Source organism: Equus przewalskii, chromosome 4 (assembly GCF_037783145.1).
Source record: "Equus przewalskii isolate Varuska chromosome 4, EquPr2, whole genome shotgun sequence".
NCBI lineage: Eukaryota > Metazoa > Chordata > Mammalia > Perissodactyla > Equidae > Equus > Equus przewalskii.
This window is the reverse complement of record NC_091834.1, coordinates 87,955,641-87,979,754: the sequence shown is the minus strand read 5'-3', so window position 1 is coordinate 87,979,754 and position 24,114 is coordinate 87,955,641. Positions and strand designations below refer to the sequence as shown.

Genomic DNA, 24,114 nt, shown 5'->3' with positions numbered 1-24,114 from the left:
GAACCCTGGGCCGCTGAAGCAGAACATGAGCACTTCACTGCTGCGCCACCAGGCCAGCCCCTAAAGTGTCAGTATTCTGTTCACCTTCCTAGGAATATTCAGGGCTACTCAGACATTTAGCAGTCTATAATTATTCTGCTTTTAAAAAGAAACAATTTATAAGAAGTCTAACTGAAAATAAAATCCACATGAACAGTGAACTCAGAGACATGTTACCAGTTAATCCCTAATGAAGAAGAGAACTCAGTTGAATGCAGACAGAATCCCTTGATGATAAAGGCCCAAGAGCTCCAGAGCTGCTACAGGTCCGTGCCTGAGTCCAAAGACCACAGAGATTTTGCAAGGCCGTTAAATATAAGTGCTCAAAGTCTGATTTCAAATGCAATACACCTAAGATCCCTTGACAGTGAATAAATGATCAAGAAGAATGGCCCAGCTATCAGAAAGGATAGGAAAAGGGAGAAAAAACTCAAGGCACACCTGGGCATTTCACATTGAGTAGCACTATGGGCAAATATTGGCAGTAAATGAAAGACTCGGGAATAAAATATTCTCAGGAGGGCTAGGAACGAGGAAATGAGCTTTACAAAGCAGAAGAAATAGAAGGAAAAAACTATCATTTATCAAGAGATCACCATTTGCTAGGCACTATAGCAGGTGGTGGGTACACATTGGTTGACTTGATCCTCAAAGTAACCCTATGAGGGATTTATAACACAGATGACACCACTGGTGATGTTAAGTGCCTTCTTCAAGGCCAAGCCCATGCTTATTTATCTATTGAGTTATGCTTATGCTGAGGAACAGAAATAAGGCAGGAATGTAACGTTAGATGTCGGTCTTGCCTCAATATTCCAGGGATGGGACTGGGTCAAGGGAAGGAAAGTCTGGGCACAGTATTGAAGAAAAGCACCTCTCGCCACTTGTTTTCGGGAACGGGAGGTGGTGGGAGGAGTTTCTGGCCACTGGTGGTGCTTGTGGCAGCCATCTGTCTCTCAGTGACCCCTGCTCTGCTTCCTGGAGTGAGGCAGATACAGCAGCATATGTAAAACTCTTTTGTGGGGGCGTTTCTCTAGCACATTTCCAAGATTTCTGTGAAAAGCCCAAAGGCTGCTGGCTTGAGCAAATGCGTTAATTGGGTTTGTGGTACCTTTAAAAAAATTATACAATGGTGGAGTTTTCGTCACACTCCCTCTTTTAGAAGCAGACATGACAGAAGTTCTGAATATTCCTCTCTGGGTAAAGTTTGAGCAAATATTTTTCTTCATAAAGCCAATCCTAAAGGATGGCTTTTATAATTAGCGTGCGAACAAAGACTGATGTTATTTCTGCTTTTTTTTTTTTTGAGGAAGATTAGCCCTGAGCTAACTGCTGCCAATCCTCCTCTTTTTGCTGAGGAAGGCTGGCCCTGAGCTAACATCCGTGCCCATCTTCCTCTACTTTATATGTGGGACACCTACCACAGCATGGCTTGACAAGCAGTGCCATGTCTGCACCCTGGATCCGAACCGGTGAACCCCGGGCCGCTGAAGTGGAAGGTGTGAACTTAACTGCTGCACCACCAGGCCAGCCCATGTTATTTCTGTTTTGATGCTCACAATAGTCCATAAATCTTAAAATGAATATTTAGGTGAGAATTTCTCTCTACACAATCTTTCTCAGTATCTTGATATCACAATTTAAAGATTGTACTACAAAAGGTCAAAATCTTGTTATCACAGTTCTTGAGTGAAATTCTCTATTTTCCAAAAAATCATGCAAAAAACTCTCTTGGAGATAATGGACAGGTCCTCAGTAGGCCCAAGGAGAGAGTTTCCAATCTTTACGAAAGAGGATATGTGGGCGTTTCAGGCTACCTCAGCTAAATCCCCAGAGATTCTTCACTATAAAGAGAAGAGACTTGGTCTTAAATGGAAAATAGCACTACTCCACGAAGGTGCCCAAAATAAAACCTGGAATAAAAGCTTAACATCTAGAGGCATGTGTTATAGATCAGGGCCAAAGTTTGGATAAAGTATACTCATCTTTTAAAAATAATTCACTTGGAACCATAGCTAGCTGAATTTTTTCAGACATAAAATGTTAAGATTCTCAATAATGAGCTATAAATAGAAAGAGATATTATTTGAACTGTCATTTCTCCCTTAGGTGTTAGGCTAATGACTTTATCATTTTCCTTTCAGGAAGTTTCTCATATAAAGACAATCTTGATATACAGAGACCCGCTTACATAGCTTATCACCATCTTTATTGAGTTCTATAATATTATCATTCCAATAATACCTTGTCTTGTCTTCTAACAACATTAGGCTTCATAATACCTCATCTTTGCCATACACTGTGTGTTTTAGAAGAACGACGTTCCAAAGAGATATAGAATACACAAATATTGGAAAATAAAAAGAATGAAAAAGAAAAGAGGAAAACCCAATTGCAATTAAAATGCAATAGCCCTCCTCTGCACGTCCCAATGCTAGTTAATACAGACATTTCCAATAACTTTAATCTTTAAGTGGTGATTGTTGAAAAAAAGAAATCAAGTTTGCGTTTCTTAAAAGACAAGAGGGAAGAAAATGACTTGTCATATCTGACTGGTTTGGAAATATAAAATCCAATTCTGAAGAAGGAGAGATAAGAAAAGTGCTGTGGAAGTGCCATCAGCTTAGCAAACACTAAATAATGAACAATGCAGAGACTGTCCAGCATGATAAAATACTCTATTAGAGGGACTGTTTTTAAATGAGTGATAATTGTGGCACATCCACAGTGAAAGGTTATTGAATTTTTATCTGTAGCCGGAAGCTTTTGACAGACTTGCTGAAAAGTCACCTACAAATAGTGCCTTCTTTAGATGAATTTGACCAAAGGAGTTTTCCAGCATGTAACATCTTTCTGACATTTACAGGATTTTTGCTTCCTTGAAGAATCTGATTGGATATTCTTGGTTTCTAGAAAGACACTGAGGTTTTTCATCAGTCCTATAGAGAAGTCCTAATTATTCTTCCTTTCATAAAAATTGGATTAAATTGTTAGTTAAGAACTCCAGCCAAATTGACCTAGGATTCAATGGCCAGAGCTCAAAGATGTTAGTGCGTAGAATTAACTGCTATTAATAAACAACACTGCCCCTTAGAGACCGACGCCTGATATATCCCTGTAACTCATATGAAGAAGGAGGTCTTTTACACTTTTATTGTATAATTGATAATACTGGATAAAAATTACAGTATTGAATTTAGGATAATAAAGTTTAAAAAAACTTTTTCCTAAATACATGACTACAAAATTTGGTTCCAAAATAGACCCTTGGCAGGAGTACAGCTTTTATGCTTCAGCTTCTTAAGAGTGGGGGAAATGTCAAGATCACTCACCCCCTCTCCCCCTTTTAAAGTGCATTTAATGCCATTCATACCAGGGACTGCATCGCATTCATCTTGCTACTGTAATTTGGGGAGACAGTGGAAGAACAGCATTACCTCTGTTGGGAAACAGAGGCACGCAGGTTTGGTGTTCTGAGGCACACTAGTAACAGGTGATTATGTTGTTTTACTAGACACTGTGCTCTGCACTCCGAGAAAAGTCAAGTTTAGTCTAGATTTTGTTACTGTCTCATTTTGACCTTGGGCAAATGGCCGGACTTCTGTGTTTCATGATCTTGCTTTGTAAAACTGAGAGAATAAAGGCTGGTCTGTCAACGACAGCTTGAGGCAGGGATAAGGGATTAAGAACTAATCATTATAAAGGTCCTTGAGAGTATGAAACGCAATCTAAATGTTGAGTGTCATTACTGTCATCATGGCCTCCTTTGGGATCGTTACATACACACACATTCGCACATCTCGCCCCTTTGCTATACTTTCCGAGGGCTGGCGGTCTGGAAAGGGTCTTTACGCACTATTGATTAATAAATAAGCTGCCTGAAAAGCAGATCTAGTTTACATTTAGAACACTTTTCTACATTCAGTCCCACAGTGATGGAGATTTCTTCCACTGAATCTAGGTCAGCCCTCTATCCTCTGTTTTCCCCGTCAGGATTCGTCTCTTCTGTCCACTGCATTTTGTAGCATACCTAAACTGAGTTTCAAGAGTGAAGAAACCAAAAGACACACTCTTTTTCTAGCGAAGAGTTCATTAAGTCATGGCTTCACATTGGTTGGTGGGCTTATCTCAAGTTTAAAAGCACCTATCTGAGGGCTTCTCCAGATAAGAGCTTAGATTTAATAGTACAATCAATGCCTGCAAGTACAGTCTTTCACTTGCTTCTCATTATAAGAGGCTTTTCTGTTGGGCAGCCAAACCAGTCCCCCTAGATGACTTGCTCAAGGCCTGCTGCCCTCGTAGCCACTCCTACCACTACTGCGTGGGGTGTTGGCTCTGGGCTCGGGTAATTCTGCATTTCCACCATCTCTTCAGTCTGGCTCTGCAATTTCAGCGTGCCATTTTAGAGACTTTCTTTTCAACTTCTTCTGCCTCTCCCTTTCCCAGACATTTCCATTTCTTATTTCTTCTTCCTGGTTCCATTTTATAGTTGTGTTTGAAGATACAATCATTCCGCTGGAAGCTCCCAGTCACCACACTTAAGCATCCATGATATTATCATATTTTAATAAAATATTTCCCTTATGGATACAAATGTTGGCATTTTCAAAGAAAACAGCCACATAAATCTTTATGAGGAGATACTTAGAACTCCATAATTACACTGAAATGCCTACAGCACTAGCCTTCTGTAGCTTCGCAATTGATAATCACCTCCTCGCCGAGGGAGGTAGGGCACGACTTTCTAATCAGTACTCAACACGGGACAATGAACTCTACAGTGACCAGCTGACTGATAAGAAGTGAATTGCATTTGGTTCTGGCATGTTTTCCAGTAATAGTTAAGCCCTCTTTTCATAGTTTTGAAGAACAAAAAGGTATCCTTTTGAGATCTGACTTTGGCTTCTCAGACACTTGTAGGGCACTTGTAGACAGTGGCAACTTTCAGAGGCAGGTCCATTTTCAGACCCATTCCCATGACCTCAGAGACATTTAAGAACTCTGGTGGAGTGACAGCCATGATTTCCTACAAATGATTCAGGAGCACAGATGGTGATAGAGTTTTAAAAGCAACCACAGGACTTGGGATAAAAGAGAAGAGAGAAACCCGAATGGGTAGGAGGAAGGTGAGGACCCAGTCCTAGGGGAGGAGAGCACTGAGTGAGAGCTCCAGTGATAAGAACCCCAGGAACCCCATACTGAGTCCCACCACGTATCACACACTGCTAAGAACTCCAAGTTCATCACCTCATTTAATGGTTACAGCAACCCAATGAGTATGAATCATTATTTCTACTTAACAGGTAAGGAGACCTGTTTAGCTCAAAAAGGCTGAATAATTTCCCTATGGTGATACAATAACTTGCTTGATTTGTCCCCAAGTGTGCCTGACTTCAGAGTCAGATATGTGCTATCCACCTCCTAGCCTAAAGAAGAAGCAACGGAAAGATTCTATGAATTAAAAGAAAAACACAGATGTTTAGGAAGAGGCAAAACGACCATGATTTAGGAGCCAGGTGAGGGTACTCAATGAGAGGAAAGGGAAAAAAATAGAGTAGAAATGTTGAAAAAGGGGACTAACCCCTGTGTATCAGTATTTAAAATGCACTAAAAACAAAGGAACAAGGGAACCCCATGGGTCAGCCTGAAGCTTGGATGATACGTAATAGTAATAGTGCATGGTACATTAATGTGGAGAAGCAGCTAGAGGGGTCTGGATGTTTTTCCTTATAAAATGAGAGAATTACCAGCATCTCCATTGTTAGTAACAATAAGGGTTTCAAAAGAGTCCTAAGAACAATCAGGTGAACACCCTGAGCACAGGGACTTTCCATACAATTCTTTCTTCATGAAGATAAATTTCAATCAGTTTGTAAATAATGAGTGCAATTAACACCGAAAATGAACACAAGTGAATCATCATAAAATTATCATTTAGAGTTTTTACTCCTACAAAACTTGATTAAGTTGTCAAATTGGGTACAACATAGAAATACATTTGGACATTTTAAAAAGTGATAAAGGCTCAAAAGTACAGGTAGTCTCAATTAGATAAGATCAAAACAAATTCAGAGTTGGACCGTGGGCGGGAAACTCACAAACAAGATTTGCTACCAATGGTAATTCAATTTTCTCAGTAAACAGCATGATCATGAAATTAGTGAATGACAATGAATTTGGAAGCTATCACCAACAGAGGAAGGAGAACAATAAGAACGAAGCCACAGAATGAGAGGCAGCTTAAGAAAACGACAACTAATAAGACCAGAAAATGATTACGGCATAGAGAGCCTACCCTCAGAAAGATGATTAGACAAACTAAATATGTAGTTAGGCTAAGCAATGCCTGAGGAGGAGCTGTCTGATAACAGTCTACAAATATTTGAAACTTGTAAATACCGAAGCAGGAGAGGAATTACCACGCACTGAGTTTTAATTAAAAATAATCAGATGAAATTATGACAGGGAAAATTCTGGCTTAATGGTTTGACAAAAGCAAAGCTGAAATAGGACAATGTCCCATGAGATCTTGGCTAGGGATATTTTTATTCTCATTTGCGTCAAGGCAGAGAAATAAACAGCAGAGGGGGTCTGCATTTTATCTTTCATTTACCATTAAGGCGGAAAAAGCCCATAATAGGGAGCTCTAGCATGGGAGAATTCATATTCCACCTTCCAGAAAATGTTAAATCATAGTAGGAAATGCATAAAGGCCTCCTAGTATGCCACAGAGCCATGGACGTGGGGGAGGTACAGACACCTGGGCCTTTTCCGTCTTTATTTCAATGATATAATTAACTTGTAAACACTTCCACGTTCATTTAATTGGTTTGGCAATCACAGCCTTTTGTGTTAAGAGAGACACTGATTCCTTGTGCCCTTCTCATTCAGCTGTCTTGGAAAGGGTAAATGGAATGTTATTATTTTTAATCAGATTTGGGGGACAGTTTGGCTAACTAAAAAACTGTTAAGCAGAAGTGGGTCATTGTCTTGAATCTGGCACAGACATGAAGTGCCACATCTCTGTGTCTGGTGTTCTTGTCCATAAAATGGTAAGTCATGTTAATCCCAAGGCTTTGAGAACAGAAGAACTGGCAAAATAACCACAAAGCATTTCCCAAATAGAAAGAGCTACAGAAATTAAAGAAGAAATTTTGAGGGGCCCTAAATCAGTGGTCCTCAATCTTGGCTATTTGTCGAAACCCCTGAGGAGATGCTAAGAAGCACAGTAGTCTGAGCATCTCCCCCAGAGAGTCTGACCAAAGCTCAATAGGTAGGTGATTCTAACATAAGCCAAGCTTGAGAACCATTCTTTTAGAACAGTGGCTCTCAACCTTGGATTTGATTGGTTTGGAGATGCCCAGGACACATCTGCAAACAATTTAATGGAAATCTTTGGGAGTGGGGCCTAACAACAGTATTTTTTTCCAGCAGCAGTATTTTTAAAGCTCCTCAACTGACTACAGCTGATGTGCAGCCAAGTTTGAGAATGACTACTCCAAAAGGACGTTTCTCAGGAAGCAAGTTTCACTTGTAAACAGGTTTTGAGTCAACATCGCACTTTAGATCCTAATGAAAATGGATTAAAATAACTTTATTTTTAGTAAAGAAAATTCAGATAACTCTTTTAATCTCAGCATGGCTGTGTCTGAAATTAACATGGTTGTGTACATTTATTAAGGACTGTTTAACATATGTGGCCATGAACAAGTAGCTACAGGACCTAATGAAGTGGCTCAGGGTAGAAAAACAGCTCCTCCCACACAGAGCCTTTCAAACCCACAATATTATAATCCATATCAACTGCATAACTGTTTAAGGTGCACAACTATTTTTTTTAAGCATCTATTCAACTTGTCCAAATATCAGGCATTCATCATGTTAAAAAACAGTCACTTAGAAATATAAACAGACAAAAGCAACTTGTGGTGGAAAAGCGGAGGGTTGATCTAGAATTCAGAAACAACTGTCTAGTGAGGACTACATGAATTGGAGGCAGAAAAATCAATCCCAGAATGCGATCAGTGATAAGTCATGTTGATAGGAGTTATCCTTGATACAATGTGATAAGAATGGAACTTTATCTCTGTGGTTTTCCTTCCCCAAACCAATAAGCCCAGTCTAATCATAAAAAGACATCAAACAAACCCATATTGAAGGACATTCTACAAAATACTCCACCAGTATTCCTCTAAACTATCAAGGTCAACAAAAACAAGGAAAGCCTAGGAAACTGTCACCGTCTAGATGAGCCTAAAGAGACATAAAGACATAAAGATGTACTACGACATCGTACAGGAGATCCTCGAATAGAAAAGAGACATTAGGTAAAAACCAAGAAAATTTGAATAAAGGATAGACTTCATTAATAATAATGTAGCAAGATTGGTTCATTAGTTGTGAGAAATGTAAGATGTTAACAACCGAGGAAACTGGGTACGAGATACACAGGAACTCTGCACTAACTTTGCAACTTTACTCTAAATCTAAAACTCTTGTAAAATTAAAATTTTATTTAAAAAAATCAATCCCAGGAGCCCCACAATGAATATATTAGCATTCGTCAATGAATTAAGGTGAGAAATTATATCAGTAGCTAGACGCTTTGGGAATTGTGAAGAAAGTGCAAGGACTGGAAAAGGGTCAGTATAGTACCCAAGTTTGAAACAAGCAAAAAGGAAACCATAGTTTTTTTATATTAGTCGACTTGAACATTTCTAAAAATAATTATAAAAAAGTCAAATAATCAAATAACCCAAATGCAACAGAAGTCATCTGATGGCGTGCAAATTTGCCAATAATATAAAATTACATTCCTGCAATAGTGAAGCATCTGTCCTGCCCTGTGCCTGACTGTGTTGGGAGAAATAAAACATACTGACAAATTATAAAGACATAGCACAAGACAGTGTTTTCCAGAAGTTGTTCTAAGGAAGAAAACTCCTGTGAGATGCTCTGAGGCCAGAGAATTCCACTGATAAGTTTGGGAAACATGGCATTGCTGTAATTGCCCCATTAACACAGTAAGGACTGTAGAAGTTTTATTGTATGCAGGAATTATATTTAATGTTCTCTAATCTAATGTTTCTCAGTGTATTTAACCAATAATTCCTTTTCCCTCTAGCATCAATAGAAAAAATTTTGGATAATGCTAGGCCTAAAATCTACTTCTCTATCAGGGAATTTGGGGGCTGGAGAATGGAAGCTGTCGTTATCCCTGTCTTGATATGACTTGTGGACATTTAAAGTGTGTTTCAAAGGCTCAGTATCTGGATGGGCATTATTTTAAAGCTTTATCAATGACCTAGGTGATGATCTCCAGCACTGTCCAGCAGAACTTTCTGTGATGATGGAAATGTTCTGTAACTGTGCTATCCAACACAGTAGCCACTGAGCATCTGAAATGTGGCTAGTGTGACCGAAGAACTGAATTTTTAGTTTCATTTAATTTTAATTAATTTAAATTTAAACAGCTACACAAAGCAAGTAGCTACTGTATAGGACACTACAGTATCTAAAATATATTACATAACATGATAACAAGACAGGTGGAGTTCCTAATTGAGAAAATACTTGCAAAACAAAAACAGAGAGTGACAAATTAGGGAAACATTTCATCACAACTAAGATAAAATTCAAAAGGGGTATGTGCAATAATCCCATATATTTAAAGCATAGCCGTTCTTGTTACACACAGAAAATGATGATCAAAAATGATTACAAGTTAACTGTAGGCATTGAAGTATGTCCATTAAATTACGATGACCCTCCTGGATGGTTTAATAGGAATATGGTATGAATGAACCTGCTAGTGCTGTACCTTAGTACTGGTCAAGGCAATGACGTAGTAGAGAGAAAATTAAACTGGGAATTTAAAGACTTGCTCCCATCTCAGTTCAGGCACAGACATGCAGCGTGATCACTCTGAGCCCGTAACTTCCTCATGTGCAAAATAACTGCGTTGGACCAGATGATTTCCAAATCCCTAGCAATAATTCTACTTTAAGACAGATGTATAATTTGCACGCTCATGTTCACTGCAGCATTATTCACAATAGCTAAGAGGTGGAAGCAACCTAAATGTACATCGACAAGTGGATGGATATAGAAAATGTGGTATATACATACAATGGAATATTATTCAGCCTTAAAAAAAGAAGGAAATCCTGTCATTTATTACAACATGGATGAATCTTGCAAACATTATGCGAAGTAAAATAAGTCAGTCACAAAAAGACAAACACTGTATGATTGTACTTTTATGAGGGTATCTAAAGCAGTCAAACTCTCATAGAAACAGGAAGTAGAAAATGGTCACCAGGGGCTCGGGGAGAAGGGTAAGGGGAAGTTGTTCAATAGGTATAGAGTTTCAGCTGTGCACGATTAAAAAATTCTGAATATCTGTTATACAATAATTTAGTTAACACTACTGTACTGTATACTTAAAAATGGTTAGGATGGTATATTTTATGTTATATATTTCTTACCACAATAAAAATAAGATATACAGTCCGCCCTTCATATCTGCAGGTTCTGTATTCACGGATTCAACTAACCTCGGATGGAAAGGCCTATGATGGTTTCGTCTATACTGAGCATGTACAAGCTTTTGTTTCTTGTCATTATTGCTTGAACAACATGGTATAGTAACTATTTACATAGCATTTATATTGTATTAGGTATTTTAAGTAATCTAGAGATGATTTAAAGTATACAGGGGGATGTGTGTAGGTTATACGCAAATACTGCGCCATTTTATATAAGGGACTTGAGCATCGAAGGATTTTGGTATGGCGGGGGGGTGGTCCTGGAACCAATCCCCCAAGGATACTGAGGGACAACTGTATATAAATAATTGTATAACTAGTACTGCAATTCCTAAACCAATTCCAGGAACCACAATTAGGAGATCTATTTGCCTTGGAAGTTAGAGGGATGTTTAATTTTGTGGTTTCTCAGACTGAAGAAGACTAGGGTACGACTTTTATTACTTTTCATTATCCATGTATGTGGGCTCAGCAAGAACTTCAGTAATGGGAACTGAGTGAGCCAGTGGTGGATAAGCCTGGTGTCAAAGGAAGCTACAATAGGGCCCACATTCACAAAGGCGAAGAGTCAAATCACCATCCAAGAGAGTGCGAATGAACTTGGGCCTGGTCTGGGCTCCTAATTCTGTTAGATCCGGTTGCCCTTGACTCAGAGACTGGGGCTGTTAGGCCAAAAGTCTTTAATATTCAGAGATGGGCAGGGAAGGGCCAGGGGAATTTTTTCAGATCCATTAGAGTATTTTATAGACAAAATTCAACATTTAATTTCTGAAGAATAGGACAGAGGAAAGAGGTTTAGATTGAAGCAAAGAGACTTTAATAAAAAAAAAGATGACCTCCTAGATTGCAAAGTTGTTTAAAGAGTAGAATACATAATCAAGGAAGTTTCAGAATCTCTAATCCTGGAGATTTTTTTACAGAATCCAAGAAAGAGAGGAGGGCTCCCCCGAGGAAGCAATGTAGACAAAGTAAGCCCTTGGGCTCCCTTCCAGTTCTCTCTGGTCTATTTTTAAAAGTAACATATCCCTAAAATGAAAGGATAAAATACAAAAGAAAATCATTAATGTTCAAATTGAATACACCCCAACGATTTTTATGTAGGTCACATTTTGCTGAGAATTTTCTTAACCATAGCAGTTTATCTCAGAGTTCTTACCCAGGATTTTTACAAACAGCAGTTATTACAAAGGATGATATTATTTTGTGCCGTTACTATAAGGTTGAAATTTTGATCAACGGGGGAAAATACATATAAACCTTGAATGCCCAATGCTAAATATGATCCTGCTCAACTTCCTTGCACTGAAAGCACAACTGAACATAAAGGAATTCTAGGAGTGGGAGTGGGAGACAGAGACAGAGTTGTGGGTGGGGAGAAAGACAAAGCTAGAAAACAAGGCATGTACAAGGAGAACCAGAGAGACCATGAAAGAAGGTCAAGCTGGGTTAATCCAAGTCCTCTCCAGGACTGTTTCTGGACTTCTTGGCAAAAATGCTCTTTTTGTTCTGGATGAAATAATTCTGGGTCTGCTGGTGTTCAAGGTTGTTGCCATATGGAAAGCTCTTACCTGAGATGGAAAGCAAGAAGGAGAAAATAACAAGGGATAGAGAAATGGGGAGAGAGAGAGAGCAGATATGTAAGCATGTCTGTGATGTTTAACTTGTGAACTTCTGGATCCAGCCACACCTGAAGTCTTTTGATTTACCAGTTTTATGAACCAATGCATTCTTTTTCCTTCAAGTAGTCTGTGCCTTTCAGTGGAAAGAATCTCAAGGAGAACGGGTATAAGGAAGATTGAGGGTGGCAGTGGGATGGGGGGAATATCAGAAGAAATGGAGCAGGAATCATGGACTATAGTAGGACGAAAGTAAAAGCAGTGGCTTTGGTGTAATCAGGATCTATATGAGGTGAGGAGACTTTTTTAAGTGTAAAGAAGACAGAGTGACACTTAAGCAAATGCTAAAAGAGATGGAAAAATTATCTTTAAAAAACTGGTTAACTCTTGTCTCCTGGACAAATGGCCAACCATGCCCTGCCACTAAAACGCAATACTGTCTTCAGTATGACATGAAATGTTTCAGGTGGATGAATTCTGCTGTAATATTTGAAGAGATATTCTACTATGAAAATAATTTTCTGCAAACTTCCTCCATTCCATTACACTAATAGCTTCTTAATTATAATACAACATGGCATTTACCATACTAAATAGTCAACAGGATGTGGAACAAGAAATGAACCTAAAACCTTCTTTTCTTAATTTCTTCCCATCCTGCTGAGTATCCATGAGTGCTAGATAAAAGGCTGGCATTTTCTTCACGCTATCTAGGCTCCAGACTTGGAAACACTTTTGTTGAGGTAATCATTTGGTTCACTTTTCAAAAGAATAATAAAGAGCTGTCCCTTATTCCCTTTCTAGAGTCACACTGACATGGAGCAATCAAAGTAACCCATTATCAGAAAATTCCCTGCTTTGTTCAAATTATAAACATCAATGGGCATCGCTCCTGGGAATTCAAAGAACAGACGAGTGTGTAAGAGCTAGGCTTGTTGTTAGCAGAATAAACCAGGTTTGCTTGATGCTTTGTTTTACCAAAGACAACATAAGTAGTGATTACGGTTCCCCTGGGTTTTGCACTGATCGTCAAAATGCTGACAGTCACTTAAATCACTCACTGGGCGGAATAATCATCCTGAGAGGAACTGAGAGGGTACAACTTATATTATAAAATGGAACTGAGCACATGAGACAAAGTATTAACGGGCATGGTAGAAGAGATGTCAGAATAACGGAGATGATTAAAGACATGAATTAGACATCAACTATACTCGGTACTCTTAGTGACATGAACACAACAACTAAATTGTGCAATTACAAAGCTGAGCACAACTCAGAGAGCATCTTTGTTTTTGAAAACAGCCTATGCCAGGTTAGCCTGTGTGAATCACTTCTGTGTGAACCACTCAGTGGCTTGCTATAGAGGTTATGCACTTTCTCACTTTGTAGAGCCCTTTTAGGCATAGACAGAATAGAAAACTGGAATGTTGGGCCACCAGAAATAAGAGATTGCATTATTAAATATTAGACATTGGTGGCCCACAAAACAAGGACGCCTTTCAATCATCACTAATAAACCTACCCAAGCAGCCCCTGCATTTGCAAAAGTCAAAGGAAACCAAGAAAACAGGCATCTGATCTCTTTTCAGAGCTGTTTATTTTGCAATTAGCAAAAGGGAAATTAGTTCTCTCTGACTTTTTTATTTTTGGAGGAGTGGGGTGAGTCTGGGAGATAAAATGGGTAATTTAGACTACTGCTTGTGACAGACTGTGTGCTATGACAGACTATAAAGTTGAGGGCCTTTCAAGGAAACCTACTCATGCAGAGTCTGCTCAGATCCCTTACTGTGCCCAAACTATCCTTAATAGGTGGATACATTTTTATTCTTATAGGTTTCTGAGAATAAACATGTATAATTTTATCAGATAAAAAGTAACATTTTAAATAAAAAGTATAAAAATAAAAGTATATAAATAAAAAGTAATATTTTAAGAAGACTCCTGAAGCAGATCATATAATCTCGCTCAAAAGCCCGCCTCCTACTGTCCATTTTCCCCAACCCCTATTGACCCTAAGGATGGCCACATAATCAGCATTAGAACGTAGGTACTGAGCATTCAAGGGACTCCTAAACTCTGCCTGTGTGGCCTGTATTTCAGGGAGTAATTTACCCCTGTGAATTTCATCCACATTTCTTCCATCTCTAGACTGGAAACCGCAGTTAATCAGGTAATAACTTTTCAAAAGACAATGACAATCCATAACTTACTCTGAAGTTCACAGTCCAAATAATATAAGCATTTTCTTTCTAATAATATTCTAACAATTGACTCGAGTATTAAGTTCAGAGCTGACTTTGTTTCTTTCATGTTCTTGTTGTTATTTTTCTTTTTTCCATCCTGTTTCCATGCACTCAAATCTACCATCTCCTTTCTTCCTTCTTCATATCACTTTTTCTTTGCCTCTGTTTTTAACTGCCTAACACATACTTCTAAACTAATGCTTTTACAAAATATTTATTTTATAGTTATTGAATAAAGTTTGTGTCCTAAAGTTTTTCAAATTATTTTTCTCTGAGTCATTGGTCCTTGATTGGAAAAGGTTTCTCATTATTTCATATCCTATTCCTTAATTTCCCTGAAATCTATAATTATCTCTCAGCAATCTCTTTTCCAGAATAATTGTTTTTCTCATTGTCTCTATTTTCTAGCACCTTAATCACTTCTATCATTCTCTTTTTAGACACCTCTTCATTAGCTTTACATCAGTTAAAATGAAAACGTCAACCATGTGCTCAGCTCTGAGCTCCGAGACACAGTTTCTACCCTTGAGAAGTTGTAAGGAGGACGAAATGTGTGACTTTCTGTGCTTGAGACATAGTGGTTCATTCTCACACAATTTTGTTTCTAAGGTTTAATATCAAGCTATGTTAGCATGGACCTTTTTGGCTTCCCATGCCCCACATAGAGAAGCCAAGATTACTTCCTTTTGCAGAATCACAAAATATGGGAGGTGCAGCATAAGCAGAATTCTTGCAAGAATCTTCTGACAACTTGGACATGTCCCCCATATGGTGACATGTATACACACACACATTTCAAATGACAGCACTCAGTCCTCAGATCCTCAGCTGTCCCCACCATAGCTGCCTGACTAGATACTTACTCTGGGATGTGGAAAGATTGGAGAAAGCTGACTTTGTTCGACCTGCTAACCATTCCAGGCTTTCATGCATGTTGGCCAAGGCTTTGAGGTCACTGACATCACGGAGGATGTCTTGTGGAGGGATTAATTTATCACCCAGGTTCCCGATAAGAACTTCTGACTCCTTGCCAAAGGCTGCCCTGAAAAACAAATCAGAAACACACTTCACATACAGCATGGAAAAGAGAGGAGTGAGAACACTTTTTAAGGCATGTCTAGCAACGTGGTTGTTATAATCACTATATTACAGAATGTTATTTTTCCTAGGTTTAATCTAGTGAAAAAACTATCATATACCTGCTTAAAATTACTCTGGTATAAGAGCTCTTGGAAGAAGAATGAAGTGACCTTCAAGCTTGTACCTTCAACACAACCAGTTTGGGCCTGACCTATACAGCGATGGTCCCTAGGGATGGCTTCGATGGCTGCTCTCTTGTGGGTTTTTTCCTTGCCTCTTCTCCTGCTAGAAAGTTGACGAACAACTTAGGATGTTAAACATATACATGCTTTGAAGGTTATTACAATAAATAAAACAACCAAGTTGATCTGGCAGCTAGAAAATGTTTTAAAATGTTCAAAAGCAAAGAGGGCCCAGCCTCTTTAAGAAAGTAGACTATAGTTGAGATGGACAACAGGTCTCATTCATTCATTCACTTATTTACTTGTTCTAAAAATGATCGGAGGCAAATAAACCATAAAGCATGAAGGTATTCATTACTTGGAAAGAGAAACCAGTAAAAACTAATGCTAGGATCCTTTTACTGACTGGAAAAATAAAATCAGGTAGATTTCACACAGAGCCCAGTGTCTTTATAATGCTTTTGGGAGGGTTGAAAAATCAAGTTACGTGGGGTTACAGAAGGGTGAAGTCGGAAGGGACCCTAGAGACCACATGGCACAGCCACTGCACAGATGAAGAGATGGAGGCTGAGAAGGTTAACTGTCCTGCCTACACGACACACGAGTGGCACGGCTGGGACTCAGTCACCTAATTCCCACAGCTCTCTTTCTTTCAAAAAAGAGAGGGCTGAAATGACAAAAGATGACTGAGGATGTTAGGGAGGAAAATAATGTCTTGTTGGGAAAGTTACACACAGGTAGGTAAGCAGAGCTGATGCTGGTGAAGGTTGGAACAGGCACCTGGAGAGTTTTCTGTAAGTCTCAAGGCTTTTACAACTCAAAACACCTTAAGTGAGCAGAAGCAAGGGCTTTATTTAAGTAGAACACACCAAATAAAGTTTCAAGACAGCAGTGATTAATAGCAGCTGACATATAGTCAGACTGATGCTTAATTGACACATAGGCATTTAGGGCCCAGCACCATAGCAGGCACTCAATGTTGAAAGAAACAACTGCAGTGAATTAAATGCTTATTAAAAAATGTTTATACTACCAAGTAGTGACTCATGATTAGTCTTCTTATTTCAAGAGAAGGTTATACACATATACACATTTTTTTTTTGAGGAAGATTAGCCCTGAGCTAACTTCTGCTGCCAATCCTCTTTTTGCTGAGGAAGACTGGCCCTGAGCTCACATCCGTGACCATCTTCCTCTACTTTATATGTGGTTTGCCAAGTGGTGCCATGTCCACGTGCGGGATCTGAACCGGCGAACCCCAGGCCACCGAAGAGGAACCTGAGAACTTAACCGCTGTGCCACTGGTCAGGCCCCTCAACAGAAGGTTACATTTTTAAGGGAAAGTCCTAAGTGATCATCTGAGTTGGTAAGTCATGGCAATGCAGTGCAGCAGATGGAGCACAAGAACCTTCTATGTACATACAAACCTTACTTGGGTGGCTTGTAAAAGGTCGGGTGAGACCAAGAGTCTGCATTTCTAACTAGATTTAGGCTGCTTGTCTGGGAAGCATGTTCCCTTTGAGTAGAAAGGGATAGTGCACAGGCTTCAAAGTCAGACAAGCCTGGGCCTGAATCCTGAATCTGCCACTTGCTCGCTGTGTGATCATGCTCAACTTCCCTGAGCTCTATTAGCTGGGGTAATAGTGCTGACCTCATACAAGTAATGTAAGAAGTAGATAAGATGATTTTTAAAATCCGCATTGAGAAAATTTCAATAATTACAAACATAGAGAGAAGAGTATAATAAGCCCCTGCTCAGCTTTAATTATCAGCAACTCAAGGTAAGTCTTATTTCTTCTATCCTGATCCACAGCCTTCCCCCACCTGACCTTGGAGTATTTTGAAGCAAATAATTCAGATGATATTCTTAAGCGCATAACCTAGGGCACGGAACTTGGTGAAAGCTAGTAAGTTGTAGCTATTATTATTCTTAGGTCTGTTGAGATGGCTGGTTTATTTAGTGTCAACTCAAGGTATGCTATGATGAATAAATTGAAATGGATAAGAGTGATCAGAAGTAAATAAATTAGATCTCAGGGGTTAGTTTCACAAATGGAGCCTTGTAACATCAGAGCAAATGTCATTGTGTTTCAGAGCCCAGACTTTGCTCAAAATCTTCAAGAGGCAAGTTACTGTGAGAGAAACTAGTAGTTGCTTATCCAGTATCCATTATCTCACGCCTTCTTAGTAAAAGGACCCTGATATTATTGGGGTCAGTAATGTGCCCAATTTAAAAACGAAATAAAACAAACAAAAAACTCTACTCAATTTCCCAGGCTCTCTTGCAGATGTGATGGTCAAAAATATAAACCGAAAGGAGTAGACGGGCTTCCAAGAAAGCTCTTTCAAGCAGTCTTAGTTGGCAAGGACCTCTTTTGCCTTCCCCCTTTCTGGAACACAGCCTTGGCAAGTGAAGCTGCAGAAGCTCTTCTTCAAACATCAGGTGATCTTGAGTATGAAAATAATGCTAAGAACAATGGAGCCAAGACAGGAGGTCATGGGTGCACCGATGACATCAGGGAGCTGCAATGCACCCCAGACAAGACACTTCCGGGCTTCATGTTGTAGGAGAGAAAATGAAACCTTATTTGTTTAAGACCCTGCTAGTCCAAGTTTCTGCTACTAGCAGCTAAATGCAATTTCTGACACAATTATCTAATTAGCATAAGTGAAGTCATCTTCAGAAAACTTTCTGAATTTAGATATCCCTAAAATTGAGTTACTGGGAAAAGCAAAACAATGTCTCCTCCATGATTTGAGCCCAGCAGACAGTTATAATATCTTCCCCCTGGCTGTCACTCAGTCAAGTTGTAAATATTTAGTTTTCTTAATCTGTCCTTATATATCAACTCTCCCAGCCCCTTAATCATTTTTGATAGATATAACACAAAAAATGCCTCTGAGCTGGGTGGTTAAAAAGCAACAGGGGAGGCAAACAGCTTTGAAAAACAGGCTTGGAGCCATTTTTATGCATGTAGGTGTAACCCTGGGTGGAATGTGACAATCAAGACAAACGTATTTATGTAGAAGTCTAATCTGCTTGTGTGGGGATCTCTGGGCCCTGGGCATGTCTGCGGTGCGCTGCCAGCCCGGATGCCTATCCCAATTCCCTTTGGCTCACTGAGATTTGCTTAACTTCCTCCGACGGGAGAGCAACAGACTGAGGAAAATACAAACTGCTTCATGTTGAATACATAGCAGACATCTCATTTGACAGGAATCCATAATCACCCCCTAACAACCTGGAGAGAGCACAGAAACCATGACATCGAGGATAAATGATTGACAGCTATAACTATTTCACACAAAAAACCATTCCTTCAAGGATTTGTGTGTGTCAAAGAGCTTGGTGGACAGTTTTTATGCGTTACAATAACCTAAAGGGGATGGCTTTAGTTGCCTGACTACAGATTTTTTCTAAACCCTCTAATTTATTAAATAAATTATGGTATCTGCACTATGAAAAATTATGCAGTCTTAGAAATTACATAGTAGAAAATTCTTAAGAACACAGAAAAATGTTTGGTATAGCTTATTTTTAGCCATGATATGCAGCTGAGTAAAATAAGCTGTATGCACTGTATGATATTAAAAAAGAAAATAATTATATATCTATATGAACCAAAAAATGATTGGATATCTATATAGCAAAATGTTAACCGTGTGACTGGATCATGCTCTGTGCTTCTCTGAATTTTCTACATTTTCTCCAAAGAACATCTTTACTTTTTAATGAAAAACAAATATTGAAAACCCTACCTCAAATGAGAAAACCTTTCAAATGGAGGTATTAAGAATCTCAGGAAAATTGGCAGACCAGAGTATTACAGTTACTTGTTCCAGAGGTGGTTAGTGTCCACGCAGAGGGTCTCAATGCCAGAACCCCTACCACCCAGCATCTGGGCCAATACTGTATCCTCTTTCTAGATCTGAATTTTTACTTGTTCTTCATCTTCTGCTTATTATGAAAGCACATTATTTAATGAAGACATCACACATTTTTGAGTGAAATGGGCAGCAGAATAATCATTATCCTGAGAAGGTGAAGTAACAGAGACTCAGAAGTAAGAGGCACTCATTAATTGTCCAAAGATTATCTGACATAGCCAAGAACAGAAGTTAGAACTCAAAACCTGTGTGTTTTAGGTATTGGCCCCATGTGAGGAGTCACCTTTATCATCAGTAAGCCAACAGGCTCATGCAGAAGCCTAGGATACTGACGAGTGTTCAACCTATTAAGCTGAATTTTACCACACAATTATAATCTTTAAAGAGGTCGATCTGACAAGATGCATTTAAGAGATTTTTGCCAAAGATGCCAAAAATTGCCTCCATTTAGTCTTTACATAGTTCTGTTAGCCACTGAAATCTTAGGAAGGCAAAAGAAAGAAAGAAAGAAAGAAAGAATTGCATTTTCAGCAGACTAAATGCACTTATGAAAGAAATGTCATAAATAGTTTCAAAATGATTAAATTTGCAGATTTGGGCTATATTTGATAACATGACATATACACTTGGACTCATTCCTCTCTCTCCCTGCCCCCTTCCCCAAATCTTCCACCATTGCTTCCTCTTGCTGAATCTGCTGTGAGATAACTGCCCCAAGAGCCTAGGAAACTGCCTGAAGGGCAGTTCTCCTGTGACCCAGAACAGAGCAGGGGAAGGGCAAGGACTGGCTCAAACAGTGAACCAGACTCACACATTCTTGCATCTTGGAGCGGGCAGTGCTGTACCCACATTGGAACAAGCCACTCTAAGTACGGAATTGCTTTCCTGGTCTGGTCTGAAATGTTCCTACTAGCACCACTGTCAGGAGATTTACTCAAAGTCTTATTCACAATCATGATCTCCTATTCAACAATATTTCTGGCCAAGAAACTATTTTACAGCAAAAGGAGTAAGGCAGAGCCCATGCTCCTGGAATTCCCCTCTCTAGCTGGATACCCAATCCCCCAGGAGAAGCCGGCCTGACAGAAGGGTGAGATGGCCTATGCAGGATTCAGCTATGGTCCAGTTGGGAGACAACACTTATAAGGCTGGAGTGCTGGATCCAGTACTGTTACCCAGAGACCAACATATAGGGCTTTTAATTTTTTTTCCAGTAACAAGAAAATATGGGTCCTGGAACCAAGGACTAACAATAGGAATGCCCCCTCCCCTCATTATTAAGATCACTCATAGAGGTTCTGCTCTTGCCCCAGCAACTTTGGGCTAAGCTGGTCTAGAGGTACTCAAGCAAGAATGCTTCCACCAGAAGATACAACAATGACCATATTAAATTGGTAGGAGAGATTGACATCTGGCTATTTTGGGCTTATAATACTGAACCAACAGGCAGAGAAAGGGGTTACTTTGACACCTGGGATGACTGACTTCAATTGCCAAGGGGGAAGTGTGTTGGTTCTATGCAATAAGGGCAGGCAGCACTACGCTGGATTCACTGGGACCCCTCTTAGTATTTCCACTGACATGGTAAAAATAATGGAAAAGCACAGCAGGCTAACAAAGGCGGAACTGCTAAGAATCAGCTCTTTCAGGAACAAAGGCTTAGTTCAACACAAGCAGGTAGAGAACTCTGACCAGCTGAGGTGCTGGCAGAGGGCAAGGGCAACATGGGTGGGTGGAAGAAGCAGCAAGTGATAAATACCACCTACTGCCTCGTGACCAGTTCCAGAAATAGCGACGGCAGCAGCCTTGCATTTTTATGCATATATTAATCAATGGTTTCTTTTTCTTTTCCACTTCCCCTAATATATTTTTATTGTAGTAAAATATATACAACATAAAATTGACCATTTAAACCATTTTTAAGTATACAGTTCAATGGCCTTAAGTACACTCATGATGCTATGCAACCAACATCACTATCTATTTCTACAAGTTTTCCACCATCCCAAAGGGATACTTTGAATTCATTAAACAGTAACTTCCTAGTCCCTCCTCCACCTCGTCCCTGGTAACTGCTATTCTAGTTTGTGTCTATGAATTTGCCTATTCTAGATACCTCATATACGTGCAGTCATATATGTCCTCTGTGTCTGGCTTATTTTACTTAGCACAATATTTCCAAGATTTATCCATGTCGTAGTATGTATCAGAATTTGATTCCTTTTTATGGCTGAATAACATTTTATTGGATGTACATACACATATTGCTTATCCATCCATCCGTTGATGGACATTTGGGTTGTTTCTACCTTTTGACTATCCTCAATAATGCTTCCATGAATGCTGGTGTACAAGTATCTGAGTCTCTGCTTTCCACTCCTTTGGGTATATACAAAGCAGTGGAATTGCTGGATCATACGGTCATTTTATGTTTAACTTTTTGAGGAACTAGCAAACTGTTTTCCACAGTGGCTGTACCATTTTTCATTCTCACCATAATGCACAAGGGTTCCAATTTCTCCACATCCTTGCCTAAATTTGCTATTTTTTGTTTTTCAAATTTTTAATTAAAAAAAATCTTTTTTATAATAGCCATCCTAATGCGTGTGAGGTGGTACTTCCCTCACTATTTTATATGAGGAGCTGGTAGTGATTAACTTTCCAATTTAGTTCAGAGGTCACCAGATATGAAGAATCACAGCTGACTTGACATCAAGGACTGTGGAGATCCTAGACTTGAGATGAATACAGTGACTGATGAGACTGACTCTGCCTTGTTGGGGAGAAGGGGAGAATGCCTTCATATGATGAATAGTACCTTATCTTAAGCAGAAATACGAAGTTTTAAAATATCAGTATAAGAGAGAGAATGGAGAGTAACAAAAAGGGTGGACTCTAAAAGTCCTAGGCCTGTTTGCCCTGAGATCCAATCCGTATCTTTCCTTTGTTCTGCTCTGTATTGGGAGGAGGTGGGGGCTGACCCCTGCAGGCTGTTTTCCAGGCTCCCAGCTGGCTACTGATAATGGGAGGCTTTGGAGGGTCCCTGAAAGGCAAAGAGAAAGGAGAAGCCAGGGCATTTATCCCCCTCCCTCTTTGCTTTGGGTAATGTCTCCAGCAACAGATGGATCTCCTCCTTGGTCTGGCTCCTACCAGGCCCCAAATTACTTTCAGTGCCTTTGTGCTCCAATAAATGCCTCTTCCCTCTGGCATTCCAGCTATAGAGTGGCTCTTTGCTGTTGCAATCTATGGATTATCTTAATGTCTCCTGTTTGACACTCAGATCCTCATTCACCTTTATTACCAATTCCCTAAGTTAAATTCTCTTTGATGTAAATACCTGAAGTGGTTTCTGTTTTCCATATTAGACCTTGACTTATATACAAGACCTAATAATGATGTCTGACTACACCCAATGCTACTGGGAATTGAGTAAATTATTTGGTGTGGGGATTAATTAGTTTTGTTGTATAGGTAGAGAAAGTGAGACATGTTAAGGTAACCTGTAAAGTTCACTTAGCTATTATCTGTCAGAGCCCAAACTGATGAAGGTTGTAAGAAGGTCAGGTCACCTACCTAGATTTGTAATAATACCAACTGATTCTTATGAGATGTGACAGTGACGCTTCCATTTATCACTTCTGCTTTTCACAACTGTTCAATTTTCAACCCTTTCAAAATCTGTCTAATTTGTCTGTGTCAAAAATAATGGGGGTAGTACCGTACCGCTCTGATGGGCTCTTCAGTCAGGTTTCCAAAAACTTTTTCTAAAATGATCTTGGCTAAACCCTCATAAATAAGTAATAAGATAGTCCAGTTATCTTGATTACAGTATTATTTTTTTCCTCCTAGGAACTGCTAAAACTCATCACTAAGTCTATCCCTCAATGGTTTTCATGCATGTACATTTCATCACACACTATCATATGAGTAGCTATTTTTCATATTTAATAAGTAATTGTTCCTCTTTAGAAATTTGTCTCCCCCTTCAATAATCACAATCAAGAATTTTTCATTTGCTTTCTTTGCCTACGGTTCTTCCACCATTTAAAAACTTGCAATGCTCCTGACTGGCTAGATGAGGCTGAGTGGTCCACAATTCTGTGCAGAGGCAGAATGGGGAAAGAGCTGGGGAGGGGCCTCAGGGTGTTCTTTGCAAGGTGAATATATGAAATATCAGCAACTTCTCTTCTCCTAGTTTCTGCTTGGGACTTAGAACAATATTCATCTTTTTCTTTTTTTTCCTGGTTGCAGGAAAATTGTGGTTTCTGGGTTTCTACTAACTCAGAGATGACAGCCAGAGAAATTAATCATGACTGTCATCAAGGTGGGGGGAGGGTTTGACCATCGGCTCTTCCCCTTGCTCCTTTAAATTGGCTTGCTCAGAGACAGGCACAAAACACTAGACTCACGGATTTATGGTGTTCTGAGACTGAGAGAGATCTTGGAGGTTAGCCTAAACCAGTGGTTCTCATCCTGGCTATACATTAAAAGCTTAATCAGGGAAGCATAAACAAAACA

The 24,114-nt window shown here is 39.4% G+C and overlaps 1 protein-coding gene across 3 annotated transcripts in view; it reads right to left on the bottom strand.

Annotated features, from left to right (window-relative positions):
- Nucleotides 1–24,114, bottom strand: part of EXOC4 (exocyst complex component 4) — a 758,598-nt gene that overhangs the window by 97,556 nt on the left and 636,928 nt on the right. For all 3 annotated transcript variants that reach the window (XR_011539582.1, XM_070617731.1, XM_070617732.1), the window contains one exon: nt 15,312–15,490. Coding sequence is in view for 2 of the 3 variants with exons in the window: in XM_070617731.1 (XP_070473832.1) it covers nt 15,312–15,490 (179 nt within the window). In the remaining variant the exon portion in view is untranslated. The remainder of the gene's footprint in view (nt 1–15,311; nt 15,491–24,114) is intronic.